Below are 21,225 nucleotides of genomic sequence, written 5' to 3' on the forward strand. Positions count from 1 at the left end.
TGCGTACATGCGTGCGTGCACGTGAGCGCACGCATACACACACACACACACAATCTTTAGCAGACTGCCAGGAATTACAAGTTAAAATGTTAATGAATAATCTCATTTTCTGATTGCAGTAGAAAAAGAAGTCAAAAGTAAGATTTTTTTTTAAATTTAATACATGTTTCCGTGAATTATGTAGTACTAACAACGTTGTAAATGTAGTTGTCATTTGGAGACAGTTTTCTAGAGGAGAATTTTCTAAGGATGTTTGAGAGCTATCAAATATTTTATCAGTTACTTACATATACTTTATTCACTGACTACATGATTGTGGTGAGTAATCGACTCAGCATTAAAAATTTATAAATCAATAAATAGAATTAATATTTGATAACTTACTTATTAAGTTTCTTTTGGGTTTTTGTAGGTGTGAAACTTGTGGTACAGAAGAAGCAAAGTACAAATGCCCACGTTGTATGCGATATTCCTGCAGGTATGTATGTAATTTCCTACCTTACTACCTCTTTCTGTACCCGTCTTACCTCAGAGTATGAAAGTACCACCTCATTTGTCTCTTCAGTTTGCCCTGTGTAAAGAAACACAAAGCAGAACTGACCTGTAATGGAGTTCGAGATAAGACTGCATATGTTTCTATACAACAGTTTACTGAAATGAATCTCCTAAGTGGTAAGTCATCTTATGCATAACAGATTAATGCTTCATGGCCATTGGCATATGTCATTTATTTTTCTGTTTTGAAATTTTTAGATTATCGGTTTTTGGAAGATGTGGCAAGAACAGCAGACCACATTTCTAGAGATGCTTTCTTAAAAAGACCAATAAGCAATAAACGTGTAAGTATTTCTTTTCATCTCTTCCAGTTAAAATTCTTTCAGTCAGTTAGATCCATTTTTTTCACCTATTATTAAGTGGCTATTGTGAATCAGAGCTATTCCAGTTACCAGGGATACATCAGTGACCAAAACAAAGTTCTTTCCGTCCTGGAGCTTGTATTGTGTGGGGAGAGACAAGAGATGAGTAGAGGAACAAATATAATTTCATATAGAGTTAAGTGCATGTAGAAAATAAAACACAGGATATAAAAGAAAATGAAAATGGTGTTTGTTGGGAGGAGGTCATGAGTAATATGGTAGTCAGGAGAAGCTTCTTTGAGAGATGACATTTAAGCAGTGATCTGAATGATGAGGAAGAGGCAGCAATGTGAACCTTTGGAGGAAGACTATTCCAGGTAGTGACAAAAACATAAGTAAGACTGAGTTAGGAGTGAGGTTGGTGTGTTTGAGAATTAAAATGGGGACACGGTGACTGAAGTATAGGTGAGTAAGGAGGAGAATGTAATGTTGAACATGAGGTTAGAGAAACTGGTGAGGGCTCCTAATATATTCTAAGTGAAAATAGAAGCCATGGGAGGGTTTTGAGCACATTTGCTTTTTGAAAGATCACTCTTGCTGCTTTCTGCAAAATGAGCTTTCACATACATATCTGAAAGAAAAATTATCATGCATCAGCATGTTTTTCTCAAGCTTAATTAAGCATAATTAAGATTTCTGCTTAAAAGACAAATTACTTTTTAAATTTTTTGTTTTTATCGTAAAGAATTGCATGCATATTAAAAAAGCATAAAATACAAATACACTGTTTAATGAATAATTATAAAGTGAACATCCAGTGTTCAACCCAGGTCCAGAATTAGAACATTACCAACTTCTCAAAAATTCCCTGCCATTCCCTTGTGCCATTCCTTGATCCATTTTTTCTTCTAAACAGTTTTCTAGTTTAGGACCATATCATTTATTTATCTATTCGGTTGTTCATGGATTCTGAGTTTTCTATTATAACATGGACTCCAGATTTTTTGTAATAACAACAACAACTAAAACCTTAACAGCATTGCAGTGAGCACTTTTGTTTATGAATTGTGGTTTGTGTACACACCTGTTTTTTCTAGGGTCTATACCTGGGGATGGGATTACTCTTTTGTGGGGTATGCACGTATTCAGTTTTACTAGATGTAAGCAAAACATTTTCCAAAGTGGTTATACCAGTTTAGACTCCCAATATTGTGTGTACCTTTTGTCACATCCTCTCCAATACTTGATTTGATCAGAGTTTTAAAATTTTTTGTCAGTTTGATGGCTTTGTAATTTTACTGGGGTTTTTAATGTGCAGTTCTCTGATTTCCAGTGAGATTGAGCATCTTTCAAATATTTTACTGGCCATTTGGATTTCATTTTGTAGAATGCCTGGTCAAGTCTCTTGCTCATCTTTTTATTGGTCAACTTTCTTTTTCTTACTGGTTTGTAGGAATTCTTTGTATTTCTTGGATGCCTGTTGGTAGTTGGTTGTACGTGTTATAAATACTTTCTTCCATTCTGTGGCTTGTTTTTCACTATGTGTCTTTGCTGAACAGATGTTCTTAATCTTAATGTAGTCGAATTTATCATGTTTCCTTTATAATTAGTAGTTCTAAATGTTTATAAAAAAAAACTCTTTCCTACTTTGAAGTTATGAAGCTATTCTCCCAGAGTTATTTTCTTTAAGCTTTATAGTGTTGCATCTCACAGTTATGTTTGTAAACTACCTGGGATTAATTTTTGTGTATCATGTGAAGCGGAGATCCCATTTAATTTTCCATATGGAAAATCCACTTTCTTAGCATCATTTATGGAAAAGTTCATCCTTTCCCTACTGCTCTGCGGGACTGCCTTGTCATCTATCAAGTACCCATATATGCTTGGGTCAGTTCCTGCCCTATCTATTCTATTCTGTTGGCGTACTTGTCTGTCCAATACCACACTCTCAGTTATAGTTTTTTACTGCAACTCACTATCTCAGTGTAATTCCTCAGACTTTGTCCATTTTCTGGAGCATGGCCATACTCTAGTATGGGTATGACTCTTTGTAATTCTATACAAATATGATGAATCAGCCAATTGATTGTACAGTCTCCTTTTCCTACCTGGGAATTTTAATTGGGGTTGCATTCATTTTATAGAGTAACTTGGGTGATTGGACTTCTTTACAGCATTAAATCTTGAAATCTCTGCATTTATTTAATATCTCCATAATTTTCTCTGTAGAGATCTTATATATTTTTTGTTAGATTTATTCCTAGGCACTTTAGAGGCGCCTGGGTGGCTCAGTCTGTTAAGTGTCCGACTCTTGATTTCCGCTTAGGTCATGATCTCAGGGTCCTGGGATCGAGCCCCATGTCAGGCTCTGCGCTCAGCATGGAGTCTGCTTCTCCCTCTCCCTCTGCTCCTCCCCTGCTCTCTTTCTCTGTTTCTCTCAAATAAATAAATAAATAATTTTTAAAAGATTTTTTTACTAGGCACTTGATTTTTTCATGCTTTTTTAAATAGTATTTATTTTTAATCTGCTGGTATTTAGGAATGGTATTTTTATTGTTATGTATTTTATGGAATTATAATCTGCATTTTATAGAATTAAAATCTATACTTGTACCTTATCTGTTCCTTGAGATTTTCTCTTTAAACAATTCATCCCAATTTGTTTTTATCTTTCTATCCTTTTCTTCTCTTTTTCTTATTGGAATAGCTAGGACTTCCCATTCATTGTCAAGTACTAATGATGATAGTAGATATTTATGTTGTAAGTCCCACGTCCTCCCCTAGGTTTGATTTGCTAGATGGATTCACATGATTGAACAGAGTTATACTCATGGCTGAAATTTATTACAGTGAAAGAATGTAGAGCAAAATTAACAAAAAGAAAAGGAGCAAAGTCTGAAGGAATCCAGTTGCAAGCTTCCAAGAATCCTCTCCTGCTTGGAGTCACACAGTATACAGTTAATTCCTCTGTCACTGAGTTGTGATAGCACTTGTGAAGTATTGTCTACTAGGCAAGCTCATGAGAAATTCACTACCCAAGGTTTTTATTGGGGGCTGGTTGCAAAAGCATCCTCTGTCTGCCTAGCAAGTGCCAAATTCCAGGCTCCCAGAAGGAAAACAAACAAAACCATGTTGTGTATGCAAACAATTCAGGCACAGTGAACCACACTTACTGTTTTAGGAAAAGTCAGTGTAGAGAACCATTTACCAATCATTTAAATTTCCAGGCACTAGCCAGGGAACGACCTTGCAAGCAAAACCACCTAAAGATAACAGTCTAAGGCCTGCTATGTTAACTCTTCTGTACATCTTTGTTTTATAACTCCTGATTATAGAAGGAAAACTTCCAAGATTGTACCATGATGTTTGCTCTTAAATTTTTTCTAGATAGAATTTGATGTCTAGATTATGGAGGTTCTAGTCCTAGTTTGCTATCAGATTTTTCACGAATGGTGGTTATATTTTATCAAATGTTTTTCCTGTATTTGATTATTTCATTTGTGTTCTTTTAATCTATAATTTTCTAATATGAGTGCTCTTTTAATTGGTTTTCTATTTTAAGCTAAACTTGCATGGTATGTTATCATATCATGCTTTTTATTCTCTGCAGAATTCATTTGAATTATATGTGTCTTCACCTTATCCGTGTACTCATTTTGTATTTCTCTTCATGAGTGAGATTAACCTTTAATTTTCCTTTTTGATATTCTCAGGTTTCCATATCAAAATGATTCTAGTTTCATAAAATTATTTGGGAATATTCCCATTTCATTCTTAGATGCATTCACTAATATTGGAATTGCTTCTTCCTTGGGAGTTTGGTAAAATTATTCAGGAACCAGTGAGGGCTTAGAGTTTGGGTCACTGAGGTACATAGTCTTTACTATTTGTGGGATTCTGCAGGTTTTCTGTGTTTTCTTGAGTTAGTGTTACTAGATTATATTTTTCTAAGAATTTGTCCATATGACCTAAATTTTCAAATTTATTGGCGTAAAGTTCTTCATAAACCTCTCCCTTAAAGCTCTATAGGAGTTGTAGTCATTTCATTTGTAATATTGGTTATTTGTGTCTTTTTTTCCTTAGCTCAGTTGCTTTTATATGTTTTTTCTATTTTGTTAATGTGTCCTCTTGACTTTTGTTGTATTTTTTTCATGTTTAGCTTATTTGCACTGTGATCAGAGAACATACTCTTTAAGGTCATTCCTTTAAAATATATCAGTACTTGTGTTTGTGGCCCAGTATATGGTCAGGTTTTATAATGTTCTTTGTTTGCTTGAAGAAAAGAATATTCTGCAGTTGCTGAATATAGTACTCCATATACCCTTTTTAGGTCAGGTTTATTAATTATGTTGTTCAAATTGTTTATAATTACTGACTTTTTTTGTGTATGTGTTTCTTCTGTAAGTTTCAAAAAGAAGTATGTAACATTTTCCAGTAGATAAAATCAGTTTGATTTGTTTCCCCTTGTGGTTCAATTTGTTTTGCTTTATATGTTTTAAGGCTAAATTATTAAATGCATACCTCAGGAAGTATTTCTTTGTGTATTTATCCTTTGGCATCATGAGGTGACCCTTTTTGTCTCTAGCTTTTTGTGTACTTTGACTAATGCTTATGAAGTATTACTTATATCAGTTCTTTGCTTGGTAGTTCACAGTCTGTTTTTTTCCTTACTTACAGCCTCTCTGTGTCCTTATGTTCTGGATGTAGTTGGTTTCCAGTTCTTCTTCCATCTGATAGTCTGTAACTTTTAACTAAATCATTAAGTTCATTTACATTTTAATAAAATTATCTATATACTTGACTTTAAATGTATCACATCATTTTTGCTATTTGTACCAGTTTTTTTTTTCATCTTCATGTCTTTTGGCCAGTTTTTTTTTTTTTTTTTTAGTCATTTGAATTTTTCTCTATCAGTTGAGAAGTTATACACACTTTTTCTATCCTTCTGTTGGTTAAGGTAGACGTTACAAAATACATGCTTAATTTGCCAGTATCTAAAGTTAAGTAGTACCTGAACCCTGTGCCTAAACAATGCAAAAGACCTTAGAACAGGAGTTGGCAAACTTTTTCTGTAAAGGGTCAAAGAGTCAATATTTTTTCCAGGCCATATGGTTTCTGTCACAACTACTCAGCTCGGCTGTTATATCAAGAAAGCAGTCATAAACAATATATAAACTAATGGGTGGGGCTAGCTTCCAACTGAATTTATAAAGATAAGCAGCAGGCAGATAACAGTTTACCAGCAGTTACCTTAAATTCCATTTAACCTTATTTGAGGGAGAGAGTGCGCACAAGCAGGGGCAGGAGCAGAGGGAGAGGAAGAAGCAAACTCCTCGTTGAGTGTGGAGCCGGACACTGGACTCTATCCCAGGACCCTGAGATCATGACCTGAGCCAAAGTCAGACACTTAACCAACTGAGCCATCCAGGCACCCCTTGAGTTTATATATCCCGCTTTCTTTGCTTTTTATTCCTTCTGTCATCACCTTCGATCTTACGTCTGAGAGATCACTTTTTTCCTGCTTCACGTACATCCTTTAGAATTTCCTTTAGAGTGGGTTTGCTCTTTGTCACCTCTTGGGTTCCTCTGTTGGGTTTTGTTTTTTTGGTTGTTGGAGGTTTTTTTTGTTTTTTTGTTTTTTAAATTTCTATTTATTTGCCATTCTTCACTCTGAAATGATTTTTCTCTATGGAATTCTGGGTTTATAATTAGTGTTCTGGTGTCTTACGGCTTCCATTGTTATTATTTCAGTCACCTGGAGTTTTAAACTGCCTTTGATATCTTTTAATCTGCCTGCATTTTTTTATCTTTGCTGTTCTGCATTTGTGCTGTAATATGAAAATGCAAATTTTTTTTTCATCTTAACTTGAGAATTGTTAGATTTCTTGAATCTGTGGCATATCTTCCATCAGTTCTGGGAAATTTCCAGCCCATTTCTATTAAAAGATTACCTCTGCCTTCTTCCTTTCCTTTTCTTCTAAAACTACCATTAAATGTGAGTTAAGCTTCTCCCCATATTTTACCTATCCTTTAACTTCTCTGATTTTTTAAATCTTTTTTGTCTCTGTAATGTATTCTGGAAATGTTCTAGTTTTATTTAGTTCTTTTAAAAATTTGCTGAGTCAGTTTTTATAGTTTCTTCACTGCACATAGTTTCAAACTGTTATATGTTTTTAAATTTTGCAGAGCTGTTCTACAGTCTGTGTACGGTCCTTTTAGTGTCTGCATTTATGGGGAATTCTCAGCTACCTCTTTTTTCTCTTTTGGTTCTTGCTCACTGACCATTGTTTTCTTGCATTATTTATGCTTCTTTATTTTTTATTGAGTATTGCTTTTTTTTTCTTAAATTATTTGTGAGAACTTTTTGAAGAGTAGAACGCAGGCCTTTTTTTATCTGCCAAGTATCTGGGAATATTGCAAATCTGGACCTATCTTATACCAAGTTGAAAGTTTAAGATTCCCTTGACCACACAAAGCAAGGGAGATCATTTCAAATTTCAGCAAGAACTGGCCTTTGGCTACAGCTTCTAATGAATTGTTTTTCCTTTTTCCCCTCTGTTCCAGTCATTCCAATATAAATTTCCTTGCATGTTCTGGGGACAGGGTTTATTTCTGGTTCACCCTTATCTTATTATTATTAGGCATATTATGTGACTGAGATTCACTTGAGGTGGGGTTCCTAGAATATTACAGGGTCTGAACTCTGACCCTGTTGCTGAAAGGCTGTTGAAAGGGAAAGCCTTTGCCAGAATTTGCAAACGTGGCTTCATTGCTTTGCTTACCTCTCTGAGTTTCCACTTCTCACTAAATAATAGCCTGTATTTTCCTGGTTTTGTTTTCACTTCTTCAGTGCTTTTAAGGTGATTTTAAAATATTATTTTATTACATATATTTATTTCCCCCGCTATCTGTAATTCTTAGATGTTTTCAGTGGGTGGGTTGGTCCTTATAATCATTGCTATTACTGAAACCAAAGTCCCATGAGTTATAATAGATTATTTCCCTTCTTAACAAATGATAACTGACTCTCCCTTTCCCTTGGCTTATGATTTAATTATCTAACTCTTTGGATCGCAAATTCTAGATTCCCATTCACTGACCCCAAAACTTGCGTTTATACTTTGCCATTTGAGTGATCAAGGAAAAAGTCTTGTGATATTACTTCCTTCACTACTCTCTGGAGTTGACTAGTTCAGCTCAACCAACCCAGATGGTCAGTGGGGTTAACACATGTCGGAGCCAGATTGATTATTCACATACCCATTTTGTATAGTCTATAGCAGTGGTTACTTTAAGTTGGGCCTTGTACTAGGCAATGCCATGGTTCTTCCCCTGAGTGAACTACCTGTCTAGTAATCAAAGCAGACATGTATACAGCTAAGTATGGTATAAAACCTTCAGTAAAAGAAAAAGAACTGTACAGGTAGCCCCTATGAATTGCCAGATTACCTACATTTTTAAAAATCCCATTAAATCCTCCTTTTGGCTTATAGAATGTATGGTTAAAAATACAGGTTCTAAAATTAGATATACCTGAGTTTAGTACAGGCTCTGTCTGTCAGAAATAGCTGTATAATGTTGGCATCTCATTAACTTTTGTTCCTAGATTGGGGATAGTAATTGTACCTATCTGATAGTATTGTGAGGATTAAATGAGATATTGCTGTTTAGTGCATTTTGTGAAACAAAAGTACCCAATAAATCTCAACTATTATATTTTGAACATTGTTTTATTCACTTCTGAAATTTAAGGCATTTTAAAATTAATTTGACTATTTATTTATTTTTGGTTATTAGATGTACTTTATGAAAAATCGTGCCAGAAGACAAGGTATTAACTTAAAGCTTCTACCTAATGGATTCACCAAGAGAAAAGAAAATTCAACATTTTTTGATAAGAAGTAAGTTTCTAACTTCATTCGTAGTACATTGGGTATTCTCATTTGATCAGGAACATCTTTTAAGGTTTCGTTTACTATAGAGCATTGTTACCCAAAGTGCAGTCTGTAAGCTTTTTGTTATTGGTTTATAGTATATGAGAATACCCGTTTAAACACCTCACTCCCACTGAGTTTAATCTTTAAAAAAATGTTGCTAACTTGAAAGGTTGAAATGACTTTTTTTAAAATTTGCTTTTTATTTAATTGCTACTGAGATATGGAATATTTGACTACATGTTTCGGAGTGATATCTTTAAAGTTCAAGCGTAAAGTTTGACTTAATCCAATCTGTTGTGGTAAGTTGATCTTTCATTCATAGGACCATTTGAGGGGTCAGTTCAGTGAAAAAAATAATTCAAAATCTGTGTAATTAAATTTTTCCATTTGTTTGTTGTTAAATTGCCCATTATTATTTTTAAACGAAAATGGTTTTGCTACTAACTGAGTTTAAAATGTCTGTATTCGGATGTTAGATGAATAAAGCACTGAGGTGAGTTCCCAGTTAGATGGAAGCCATACTGAATATTGAGAATATTGCTGGTTAGTTAATTGATAATCAGCCTGGAAACCTCTTTAGTGTGTCCCAATATTTTGTTCATTCTTGTTCAGCATTTTCATCAGTGATTTAGATCATGATTATTCATCTTGGCCCTGCTGACGTTTTGAGCCAGAGAATTCTTTGTTGTAGGGGGCTATTTTGTGCATTTTAGGATGTGGCCTCTACCCACCAGGTGTTGGTAACACACATACACACACACCCCTACCCAACCCATCTCTCTTGTGGGAACAAGAAATGTCTCCAGACATTACTAGATGTTTCCTGGAGTGGGGGCAGAAGGGGGAGGCAAAATCACCCCTATTTGAGAACCAGTGATTTAGATTAATATGGAAGACATACTTCTTGAACTTACTGTATAGTAGAATCAGGATTGCAAAAAATTCTATTGCTCAAAGGTGGTGTATAAGTAGCAAGATAAATATATAAGGTCTTGTACTTCACTTGTAGGGGGAAAAAATGGAACAAAATTTAGAAAATTTAGAAGCACCTTCTTCAGGATACTTTGTTTTCTTAGCCATTCATATGAAAATGACTAGGTTTTAATGACTTTAAGTGTTATTTTATGATTTAGTGTTATTAGATAATGTGTTGTTATTTAAGATGATTGCTGGAAGGAGGGAAGAGGGGGATACTGAATCTTCTCAAAGGATTATTTTCACTACCCATTCCCCAATATTCTATTTTTTAAGAGGCTTATTTTCAGTACTTTTTTTCAACTTTCAGAAGTGATTAATGTTTTGACTCAGATAAACCTGAATTTGAATATTGCCTGTACCATTTAGTACACACTGGGTGACCTTGGACAGGATTGAATTTACTATGTTGAGAGGATTAAATGAAATTATACCTAAAGTAGTACCTGGCACTGAGTAAATAATATACAGTGACAATTCAAGGTCTTCTTCTATTATCTGAAATCCTTGGGGATATGGTAAATTTATTATATTATATTCACCTCTAGGAGGTCTGGAGCAGCATTACATAATCAAACAATACTATATCTACAGTGAAACCTGCAAATGTTGACATTATAATGGGTAAATAATGATTGTGAACTGGATCAGGCAGGTTTTGCTGGCAAAGGAGTTAATGGGAAAACTTTCAATTTCAGATATTTGGGGATTTTACTGTAACTGTTCACATGAGATTTTAGTGCTGTGTACTAAGATGATTACTATAACTCCCTTGGTATTAAATTGGTCATTTGCTTGTTTAAGCAGCTTGAGTTACAATATAGTCAAAAACTCAAATTGAACTTGTTTAAAATTAAATGTTCCAGTGGTAATTTTTGAACAGAATGCAGAAGTCTTTGTGGTATTTATGTATGGTAATAAGTATTACCATGTGAAGTGTGACTAAAGCTCTATTGTGCCTGAGTTACCTCTGTAGAACTATCAGTAGGTTATATAGCAGGTGCCATAGGTACCTTAGAACCATAATGTTCACCGTAAATCCAGGCATCCTTTATTGCAGGAGTTTTTGACCAGTATGGCTATGAATCTCTTTTTTTTTTTTTTTAAGATTTTATTTATTCATTCGACAGTGAGGGAGACAGCCAGTGAGAGAGGGAACACAAGCAGGGGTAGTGGGAGAGGAAGAAGCAGGCTCCCAGCGGAGGAGCCTGACGTGGGGCTCGATCCCAGAACGCCAGGATCACGCCCTGAGCCGAAGGCAGACGCTTAACGACTGAGCCACCCAGGCGCCCCTATGAATCTCTTAAATCGCATATGCAAAATTGTGTGATATGTGAATTTTTATAAGAATAGGAAGTGTAATTTTCATTTTATAGTCAAAGTGGGGTATAACACTAATCAATCTGTGAGGTCCAAAATGTATTTAATAGTGGGGTGCCTGGGTGGCTTGCTTAGTTAATACATGACTCTTGATTTTGGCTCAGGTTATGATCTCAAGGTCATGAGATCGAGCTCCACATCAGGCTCCGTGCTGGGCTATAGCCTGCTTAAGATTCTCTCTCTCCCCTCCCCCTTCCCCTGCCCACTGTTTCTATAAAAAATAAAATAAAATAAATTTTAAATGTATTTAATAGTGATGAATTTTAGAGGACTAGTGAATTTGTAGAAATGTCCTAATGGGTAACTTTAATGAACAAAGAAGAGTAAAGGGATGCTTATCTTAAGAATAAGTGGAGCCAAAACAAAATTGACATTCTCTTTAAAATAGAGGAGCCCAGAAGTGCCTGGGTGGCTCAGTTGTTAAGCATCTCCCTTCAGCTCAGGTCATGATTTCAGGGTGCTGGGATTGAGCCCTGCATTGGGCTCCCTGCTCAGTGGGAAGCCTGCTTCTCCCTGTTCCACTTCCCCTGCTTCTGTTCCCTCTCTTGCTGTCTCTCTTTGTCAAATAAGTAAATAAAATCTCAAAAAAAAAAAAAAAATAGAGGAGCCTTATAAGGAAATGTGTCCAGTAGAAGGCTTACCTTCTTACTTTGGAGCAGATCCCAGACTATTCTTTAAAATAGTGACTCTTTCAGAGGTAACTCCTTTACCTCATCTCTTTGTGGGATGTGTAACTTATGTTCACCTTCACCATTTTGAGTATGTTCCAGTCAAAAACTGTGGAGGAAATATGAAAGATCTGTATAAAGAAAACCTAAACTCTACCAAATAACTTTAAAGATTGGAACAAATGGAAAAAGGTACCTGTGCTTAGGAGATTCAGTATTATAGAAATAACATTACTTAAATGAATGATCTGATGTGATCCTAATCAAAATACTAATTTTATTTGGTTTTGATTTGAGAATTTTTTTTTCTTTTTTTGAGAAGAAGGAAAGATTTTATGATAAAATGACTTAAGTTCAATTTGAAAAATAAACATGGAAGAAGCACGAGGAAAAACCTGAAAAAGAGGAGTAATGAGGCTGGACTCATGAAAATTTATGAAATTCTAGTAAAATTTTTTGGTGTTGACATAGAAATCCACAGGTAGCTTAAATTATAGAAAGTAGATGTAAGGCTATTTTGTACTGTAGCATATGATGAAGATAGCAATTCACATTAATACAGATAATTAATAAATGGGGTTGAGTCCAGCTTGCTGTTTGTCAGGGAAAAGCTGGAATTTTAAGTAGAACTTCAGGTGGATTAAAATGCTAAACCTGAAATTAAAAAAACTGGTGTATTTTCATAATCTTGAAGAGAGGAAATACCTCATCCAAAGCCATAAAGGAAAAAAAAATAACTAGACTTAACGTAATATTTTTTAAAATTGTATGGTAAAAAAAGACCATAGTAAGCTCAAAAGACTAGACAAAAAAATCTTTAGCATATATGACAAAGAGTGTTTATGCATTAATAAGAAAAAAGACTAGAAACTAATTAGGAAAAGGGGAAAGGCTAGAAATAGATGGTCATGGAAAGATATGTACATACTATAGAAAGATATGTATACATATAATACATGGCCTATAAATTTATATTGATAATATCTAATATAATGAAGGTATGGGTTAGCCAGGCCAATTTGCTCTTCCACTGTTGTTGAGAATATACATTAGTGGTCATTTTAGAAGGCAATTTGGTAATATTTCTCAAAATGTTATATATGCATACTCATATAATTTAGCCTACAAATGTATTTGTACAGTTTACAGAGATCCATGTGTATATATTCCAGCATTGTTTTTAATAGGGTAAAAACTGGCAACAACTCAAGTGTTCATTACTAAAAGACTGAGTTAAATTATGGTATCTTCCCAAGGTGGAATTCTAGGTAGCCATTAAACAAAAACAAGCTAGATGTGGAAGAATTGTCTTGAAATGACATCACGATATGCTCAGTAAAAGAAAAAATAGAGTTTAAACAGTTGTGTGAAAGATAGGAAGCTCACTTTTCCTATTGATGTAAAATTTGCATGCAGTGACATGCACAAATCTTAAGAGTACGCTTGTTGAGTTTTGACAAGTGCATAAATAGTCATACCTTGTTTTTGTTGTACTTCACTTTATTGTGCTTTGCAGATACTATATTTTTTACAAGTCAAAGGTTTGTGGCAACCCTGCATCAAGCAAGTCTTAAGGTGCCATTTTTCCAACAACATTTGCTTGCTTCATGTGTCTATGTCACATTTGGTAATTGTCGCAATATTTCAAACTTTTTCATTATTGTTTGTCACGGTGATCTGTGATCAGTGATCTTTGATGTTACTATTGTAATTGTTTTGTAGTGCCATAAACTGCACCCATATGAGACAATGAACTTAAATGATAAATGTTGTGTGGGTTCTGACTGTTCCACCAGCTAGCCAGTCCCCATCTTTCTCCCTCTCTTCAGGCTTCCTATTCCCTGAAATACAACAATATTGAAATTAGGCCAATTAATAACCCTACAGTGACCTCCTAAGTGTTCAGGTGTAAGAAAGAGTCTTATGTCTCCCACTCTAAAGCAAAAGCTAGAAATGATTAAGCTTAATGAAGAAAGCATGTCAAAGCCAAAGTAGGCCTAAAGCTAGACCTCTTGTGCCAAACAGTTAGCCAAGTTCTGAATGCAAAGGAAAAGTTCTTGAAGGAAATTAGAAGTGCTACTCCAGTGAACACAGGAATGATAAGAAAGCAAGATAGGCTATTGCTGATGTGAAGAAAGTTTAAGTGGCCTGGGTAGAAGATAAACCAGTGACAACATTTCTGTAAGCCAAAGCCTAATTCAGACCAAGGCTCTAAATCTTTTCAATTCCATGAAGGCTGAGAGAGGTGAGGACGCTGCAGAAGAAAAGTCTGAAGCTAGCAGAGGTTGGTGTGTGAAGTTTAAGGAAAGAAGCCCTCCCTGTAACATAAAAGTGCAAGGTAAAGTAGCAAGTGCTGATGTAGAAGCTGCAGCAAGTTCTCCAGAAGATCTAGCCAATATAATTAGAGGTGATTACACTAAACAACAGATTTTCAGTGTAGACAAAACAGCCTTATATTGGAAGAAAGTGCTCTCTAGACTTTTCATACCTAGGGAGGAGGTCAATGCCTGGCTTCAAAGTTTCAGGGACAGGCTGACTATCTTATTGGGGACTAATGCAGCTGGTGAGTTTAAGTTGAAGTCAAGGCTGTTCTACCATTCCAGAAATCCAGCATGCTAATTCTACTCTGCTTATGCTCTATAAATGGAACAACAAAACCTGGATAGCAGCAAATCTGTTTACAACATGGTTTACTGAATATTTTAAGCCCACTGATGAGAACTACAGTTCAGATAAAAAGATTTCTTTCAAAATATTGCTGCTCATTGACAATGCATCTGGTCACCCAAGAGCTCTGATGGAGCTGGACGATAAGAATGTTATTTTCATGCCTCCTAACACAGTATCCATTCTGCAGCCAGTGGGTCAGGGAGTCATTTTTACCTTCAAGTCTTACTATTTAAGAAATACATTTCATATGTCTATAGCTGCCATAGACAGTAGTTCCTCCGATGGACTTGGACAGAGTCCACTGAAAAACTTTTGGAAAGGGGCTCACCATTCTAAATGCCATGAAGAACATTTGTGATTCATGGGAAAAAGTCAAAATATCAACATTGACAAGAGTGTTTAGAAGTAATTCCAGCTCTCATGGAAAAAGTTGAGGGGTTTAAGACATTCATGGAGGAACTAACTGCAGATGTGGTAGAAGCAGCAAGAGAACTAGAACTAGAAGTGGAGCCTGAACATGTGACTGAATGGCTGCTGTCTCATGATCAGACTTTCACAGATAAGGAGTTGCTTCTTATGGATGAGCAAAAAGAGTGGTTTCTTGAAATGGAATTTATTCCTGGTGTAGTGCTATGAAGATTGTTGAAATGACAACAAAGGATTTAGAGTGTTACATAAACTTAGTTGATAAAGCAGTGGTAGGGTTTGAGAGGATTGACCTCAATTTTGAAAGAAGTTCTGTGGGTAAAGTGCTATCAAGTGGCATCACATGCTGCAGAGAAATCATTTGTGAAAGAAAGAATCAGTTGATGCAGCAAACTTGATGGTTGTCTTATTTTTAAAAGCTGCCACCCTAATCAGTCAGCAGCCATTACAATACTGAGGCAAGGCCTCCCCCAGCAAAAAGATGATGACTCACTGAAATCTCAGATGATGGTTAGCATTTTTTTAACAATAAAGTATTTTTTTAAATAAGGTATGTACATTTTTTTAGACATAATACTATTGCACACTTAACAGACTGCAGTGTAGTGTAAAAATAACATTTTATGCACTAGGAAGCAAAAAAATTCATTTCACTGGCTTTGTTGCAATATTTACTTTTGTTATAGTGGTCTGGAACTGAACCCGTGATTATCTCCGAGGTATGCCTATATCTGTATAACACAGTCCCTATGAATATATAGAATATTACCATCACCCCAGAAAGGTCTTTCCTTGTTAGCTCCCCTGCTTGCCAGGACATCCTGCTCTGACTTTTTCCCCTGGTGATGAATTTTGCGTTATTTAAAATTCCATACATGGAATCATATAGCTTACCCTTACTTTTGAGTGATAGCTTAGTTGAATACGAAATACCTTGATATTTTAGTACTTCCATTCAGTTATTTATTCCCTTGTCTTCTTTTTTTGCCACTTTGGAGAACTCTGGTTTTTTTTATATAGTCTTTTTTTTTCTTTCAGTTGCTTTTCAGATCTTCACTTTTGTCTTTGGAGTTCTGCAGTTGCAGTATGATATGGATCTTCATGTGATTTTTAAGATTTGTTTATCTTTCTTGGAATTTGTGCTTTCTGAATATGACAGTTCTGGAAATTCTGAGGCATTATTGTAATCTCTCATTTGTTTGTCTTTGCTACATTCGGGGTAATTTATTCAGTTATTATCATCCAAGTCACTATCTCCTCAGCTGTGTCTAATTAGTCTTATCTTTAGCTCATGCACTGAGTGTTTTTCTGTTTCAGTTTTGATTGTCATTTCTAGAAGTTCTGTGTCTTTCCCAAATCTATCTGCTCTTCTAGATAGAACTGTATTCTTTTCTCATGTTTAAGTTCCCCTTTGTTTAATAATTTAGAACATTTATTATCTGTGTAAATAATTCCAGTATTAGAAGCTCTTGGAAGTCCATTACTGCTGTCTGCTGTTTCTGCTGACTTTTGATTATGGTGGCTGGTTTCCTTGTTTTTTCTCCTAAAAAGTAGCTGTGAATGCAAGTTGACATAGAAGGCGGCATGCATTTGCTTATGCCAAGATACTCCATGGTGCCAATTCAGGATCCTCTTTAATTTTTTAGTTTTAAGTTTCTCAGACTATATTAGTAGGAATAATTTGAACCCCCAACCAATTTGAGGAAACTACGGTTTCTCATTCTCAATCAAGATCTTTCCCTCTACCCCATCTACCTTTCTCCCCAGAGCCCAAGCTAAGGTCCACACGTTTCCTAGTTGTCTTCTTTTGCTAGTGGGCAGGACTTTTCTGGTTTACACTTTCACTACTTTTATGTTGTGATCCCAGTTTGAGGTCTCTAGCATATGTGGGCCCAAGATCTTGTCTCCTGTCACCCGCATGGTTGTCGACAAGCCTCTCGGTACCAGAATTGGCAAAGATTTCCAGAGCAGGTTTATAGCTTCAGCATTCCCCCAGGGTCTTTAGTTCCTGCTTCCTTTTGGTTCCAGAAGGTATCTTTTACTTGCTGATAAGCTCGGTCTGTTTATTTTATTTCTCCAGGATTTCTTAATATATGCTGTTGAGAAGGTTTTCTGATTATCTTTTCTAAAATGTCCTAATTGTTTAAAATAAATGCTGGCCCCAGTACAAAGGTAAGGTCAGTAGTGGGAAAGAGATGGATCAGGAAGACATGATAATTACTCATTCACCTAGCAATTCCACTTCTAGAAATGTATTTGATAGATATAACCATATAAATGGAAAATGGAATATGTACAAGGATATTGAGTGCAGTGTTGTTTGTAATAGCAAAAGAGTAGTATGAATCTAAATAATTTGTCAATAATGGACCTCTTCATTATGGCATGTTTTTACAATGGAAAAAGAATGGAGCTGAATGTACTAATATGGAATGTCTAAGAGAGTCTAAGTCTCTTAGACTTAAGAGTGTGAAGATGGTAGAAGTGTGCCCATTATTTAACAACAGTGTGAATTAATAATTGAGCTCCAGTCCTGTTTTAGAAGCTAGCCACTAGATGTCTCTCTTGTAAAGAAATAACCTTTTATAGAGTCACAAAATTACTTTTTCTTCAGATAAAATTACAGCATTCAAATTATATTGCAGTAATATACCCATCTACCTATTTATTAATGTCAGTAGCACTTTTTCCTTAAGCAGTTACGTGGTGATACATTTCATAAAGTACAGTATTTTATTTGCATGATGACCAATAAGTAGTATAGGTTTGTACTTCACTGCAAACTGACTTTAGAAAGGAGCAAAGGAAAATGAAATGACGGGTTTAACAGTTGTGGTCATGGGGGGGACAAGTGGATTTTGCAGTGATCTGTTTTGGTGGAAGAATTTCAGAGCAATAGCAGGAATTTAGAAAAAACTGTGAAAAAGTAGAAACTTACTGGTCCCCCAAATAGGCATTTCCTTACAGGGGCCGTGTAGGCAGTGGTGAGAAAGTTTCTGGGACATAGCATCACAGAGGTTGTACTTTTCCATAACCACAATTAGCCAGCATTCATGGAAATGGAAAACACCCTTGGTCATCTTGGGGTCCCCACCCTGGTTCAGTTAGGGAAGTCTTCCTCAGTTCCCAGGTCTTCTACTTCATGATATGCCTCTGGCATCTGTCCCTTTCCATTTCCTTAACTGCAGCATTTATCAACCATATTCTCCCATGCAAACCCACCTTGTCTCACCCTGGACTATTGAGGAACTACTAAGTGTCTTCCCTACCGCAGTGTCTCCTTACCTCAGTCACGCGACACACGGCTGTCCAATAAATCTTTATAAAATGTGTTTTTATTGTGATGGTCACCTGCTCAAAATCAAGAAGTTAAGTCTCGGTTTAAGGATGGTCTTGTGGTGAGGATATCAGATGCTGAAGGATAAAGTAGTAAATTTAAGACAGTGTATGTAGTTTGGTGTGTCTAGAAACTAGGTTGGGAGTTGATAAGTGGTAGGGGATGAGGTTGGAGAGAGCCCCACTGGGGCTGGGCTTTGCAGGACTTTATACGCCATGCCAGGGAGTTTAGACAGTCATACTTTGAGCAGAAAATATTCCTGTTGGTATGAGGGATCCATACTAAGTATGAATTTTCATAGTCTGTCCCCACCTGATTTGCTAATGTATTCAACCGAGCATACCCAGGCTGGTCACCATGCTTAATCCTAGAATATTTTCCTCATCGATTATTTTCTAGCCATCTGTGAAAATACACATGATAGCTCATCTTCTCCATTACTTTTTGCTCCAGTTCCTATAGTACATATTTTCTCCACAGTTAATACGAAACACATGCTGCATTTAGTGCTGGCATTCGGTTTTTGGTATGCATATATATCTGCTCTCCTTTCTTCATTCTAGTGTTTCTTAGTAGGGGCTCTATTGGCATTTTGAACAGGACAAGTTTTTTGTTGTGTGGGACTTTCCCATGCATTACAGGAAGGTTAGCATTTCTGGTCTCTGCCCACTAAAATGCCTAAAGTGCTTCCCAGTCTTGGAACAGTAAGAACTGCCCAGCCATTTCCAAATGTCCCCACCGCCCAGGTTGGTGCAACTCCCAGTTGAGAAGTGCTTTATTAAGTGCTCAAGTATTTATCAGTTATTTGAAGCAAAATGTACTTTTTCATTTCAGTCTTCACCTGCTATATCCATTTTCTTAATATACTGTCTACTAAAGCCAGTACCACATACTTAACCTGTTTCCTATTATTATTATGTAGTGGTGAAACTAATTTTTAAAAGAGCAAAATGTAATATATAACTGGAACTTTTCAAAGTATTTTCATAATGATGTGAGACATATAAAATTATGGTTTTCATTCTCCCCAATTCTAGTAATTTTAATCCATGCTAAGTAACTACACAGATCCTTTGTATTCACTCTTCCAAAAACAGTTATTATGGTACCAATCCTAATAAAATAGATGGATTATTTTTTATGAGGAATAGTTATATTTATTCTTGAGACTCTAAAATTTGCTCTTGAAATACATTTTAAAAGATAAAATGCCTGTGAGTGAAGGATTATGTAGATATTTTATACATTTGTTTTTTCCTTGAAGGGTTTCAGAATTTGGTAGATTTTCTTTCTGCTTTGAATTAAAATAAGGTTTTATAACTGATGGTGGAACAAAATGGTTTTTTCCTGAAATCCCTTCAGGTAGTATGTGCTGCTTCCAAATTTCATGAGTTGACAATTTACAGATTAGTCTATCTTTCCTTTCTACTGCTTCAAAATGAAAGATGAAACCTAGAAAGAAGAAAACTTTAATTCCTTATATCAGAATGCTTGATGTTGCTTGAAATAAATACCCAATTCAAACCGGTTTGAGCTATAAAAGAGTATATTATTGGCTATCATAACTGAATATCCAGAGGTAGGATGGACTTCAGAGTTAATAGATAAAATGACTCGATTACATCAACAACCCAGTTTATTGCTGATTCTCCATTGTATCTTCAGTGGTGTCAGCTGAAGCCTCATGGTCATTTGCGTGGTCATATTGCAACAGTTTGAGTTGCAGTAAACATCCAGGAGTGCTTCTCTCCCAGCATTACTGAATAGAAAGCCTGAAATTCACCATGATTGGACCATCTTAGGTTATCTGCCCAGTCCTGAGCCATTGTGTCAAGGAAAATCTAGGATAGTGATTTTCTTAGGCCAACCAGTAAGCGCATGTCCCTAGAGGTAGAGGATGGATTCTGTTCATCAAAGTATGGTTATGGATTAGGAAGGAGAATGTTGGTAAGAGATTGCCAAGGAGGCAATTAAACTGTAACTCTTAGAAATGATTTCAAAATACGAAGGCAAAACCGGGGATGTACTGTATGGTGACTAACATAATATAATAAAAAATCATTAAAAAACAAAAAAAATACGAAGGCAAATATATAAAATATAACTGAGCTGCATTTGAATTAATAGTACATAAAAATACATGGTTTGTTGTTGAACTTGCAGTTCTGGTTAAGTTCATAACGGTATAGTTGATTAGAGCATAGACTCCAGGAGCTATTGTACTGTCTGGGTTCAAATCCCACCTCTGCCACTTTCCAGCTGAATAATGACCTTGAAAGAGGGACTTTTCTCCATCTTAGGGTTCTCATCTGTAAAATGAAATAATGGCATTCATCTCAGAGTTATAAGAATTAAATGAATTAATACATGTAAAACATTTAGAACAATGACATGTTAAAAGCACTTAATAAACTATTGTTATTACTATTGCTACTTGCTAGTGCTTTCTGGTAAAAGGATCTGCTGGTAGGTTTGATAAAGTGTAGACTTTACTAATTTAATTAGTGATACAGTATTTTGAAGAATAGACATGTGGAAATTCTAGCTTTAGCTTACTCCCACGGAGTCACCTGTATTTAAAAATCAGAAGTAAAAATTTTAGGCATGTTTGAACTGACATGAGCTGTCATTGCGCTTCTCAAAAGTAGTGAGAGACGTTTCCCTTAGTAATTACAAACAAGGGCTGAAAGGTTAATGTCTTGAATGTACTGTGGAATATACTATAGAAATATTTACTAGGAGAGTTAAGTTAGTAGGGTGATGAGTCTCCCTCTGAGCCCTTCATTTCACTCTTCTTTAAAAACCTTTGTTTTTGGTGCATTAACCACAGAATAAAATCCATAGTGTTTAGCAGAACATTTAGGGCTTTTAACAATCTAATACGAATCCAGATGTTCAGTTTCATCTCTAGCTACTAAACACTAAGTTCAGTGTAAGTGCAATTTGGTTAAGAACTTGTAGCAAAATATTCTCAG

At 35.6% G+C, this 21,225-nt stretch overlaps 1 protein-coding gene across 1 annotated transcript in view; it reads left to right on the plus strand.

The window, feature by feature from the left end:
- The window catches only part of ZNHIT6 (zinc finger HIT-type containing 6), a 53,822-nt gene that overhangs the window by 1,648 nt on the left and 30,949 nt on the right, over window positions 1-21,225 (plus strand). Inside the window, exons 2-5 of the mRNA XM_008690643.2 lie at window positions 413-478; window positions 566-672; window positions 754-839; window positions 8,655-8,758. Coding sequence (XP_008688865.1) covers window positions 413-478; window positions 566-672; window positions 754-839; window positions 8,655-8,758 — 363 coding nt within the window. The remainder of the gene's footprint in view (window positions 1-412; window positions 479-565; window positions 673-753; window positions 840-8,654; window positions 8,759-21,225) is intronic.

Source organism: Ursus maritimus, unplaced genomic scaffold (assembly GCF_017311325.1).
Source record: "Ursus maritimus isolate PB19 unplaced genomic scaffold, ASM1731132v1 scaffold_12, whole genome shotgun sequence".
In the NCBI taxonomy this organism is placed as follows: domain Eukaryota; kingdom Metazoa; phylum Chordata; class Mammalia; order Carnivora; family Ursidae; genus Ursus; species Ursus maritimus.